Source organism: Calidris pugnax, unplaced genomic scaffold, assembly GCF_001431845.1.
Source record: "Calidris pugnax isolate Ruff unplaced genomic scaffold, ASM143184v1 scaffold448, whole genome shotgun sequence".
Classification (NCBI taxonomy): domain Eukaryota; kingdom Metazoa; phylum Chordata; class Aves; order Charadriiformes; family Scolopacidae; genus Calidris; species Calidris pugnax.
This window is the reverse complement of record NW_015091198.1, coordinates 22,315-22,858: the sequence shown is the minus strand read 5'-3', so window position 1 is coordinate 22,858 and position 544 is coordinate 22,315. Positions and strand designations below refer to the sequence as shown.

Genomic DNA, 544 nt, shown 5'->3' with positions numbered 1-544 from the left:
TGAGGCCACTGTCCCACACCGTAACCAAGCAAAGAAAAACCCTCCCCCGGTTCCGCGGCCGCGCAACTGAGCGCAGCGGAACAACCACCGCGCGCTCCCGCGACTGCGCGTCGAGGCACCGCCCTCCCTGTGCCAGCAGCCAATGGGAGCCGCCCGCGCCCGGCCAATGGCGTGGCGGGGGGGCGGTGCGTAGCGGCCGCGGGGCGGGTCCGTGTTCCGGCGGGGCGGTGAGCGGCGGGGGCCGGCGGCGAGCGGAGGGGGCTCAGCGGCCGCCGGTGTCCGGGCCATGCACTCCCTCGCCCAGGAGATCCGCAGCTTCTCCAGGGCCAACCTGCGGAAGCAGCGCACCCGCGTGACGACGCTGACCGGCCGCAGGATCATCGAGACGTGGCGCGGCGCCTGCCTGCAGGTGGAGGAGGACGAGGAGGCGGCTCCCGGCGGCGGCGGCTACGTACCGGACCTCAGCGCCGACCTCCAGGTCGGAGTGGTGAAGCCCTGGTTGCTGCTGGGTGAGTGGGAACGGGGCCGCGGGGGGGGGGATCGG

The 544-nt window shown here is 74.4% G+C and overlaps 1 protein-coding gene across 1 annotated transcript in view; it reads left to right on the top strand.

The window, feature by feature from the left end:
- The first annotated feature begins 224 nt into the window (after nucleotides 1-224).
- DUSP19 (dual specificity phosphatase 19) overlaps nucleotides 225-544 on the top strand; it is a 10,207-nt gene continuing 9,887 nt past the window's right edge. Inside the window, exon 1 of the mRNA XM_014959608.1 lies at nucleotides 225-509. Within this exon, the coding sequence (XP_014815094.1) occupies nucleotides 287-509 (223 nt within the window). The 5' untranslated portion in view covers nucleotides 225-286. The remainder of the gene's footprint in view (nucleotides 510-544) is intronic.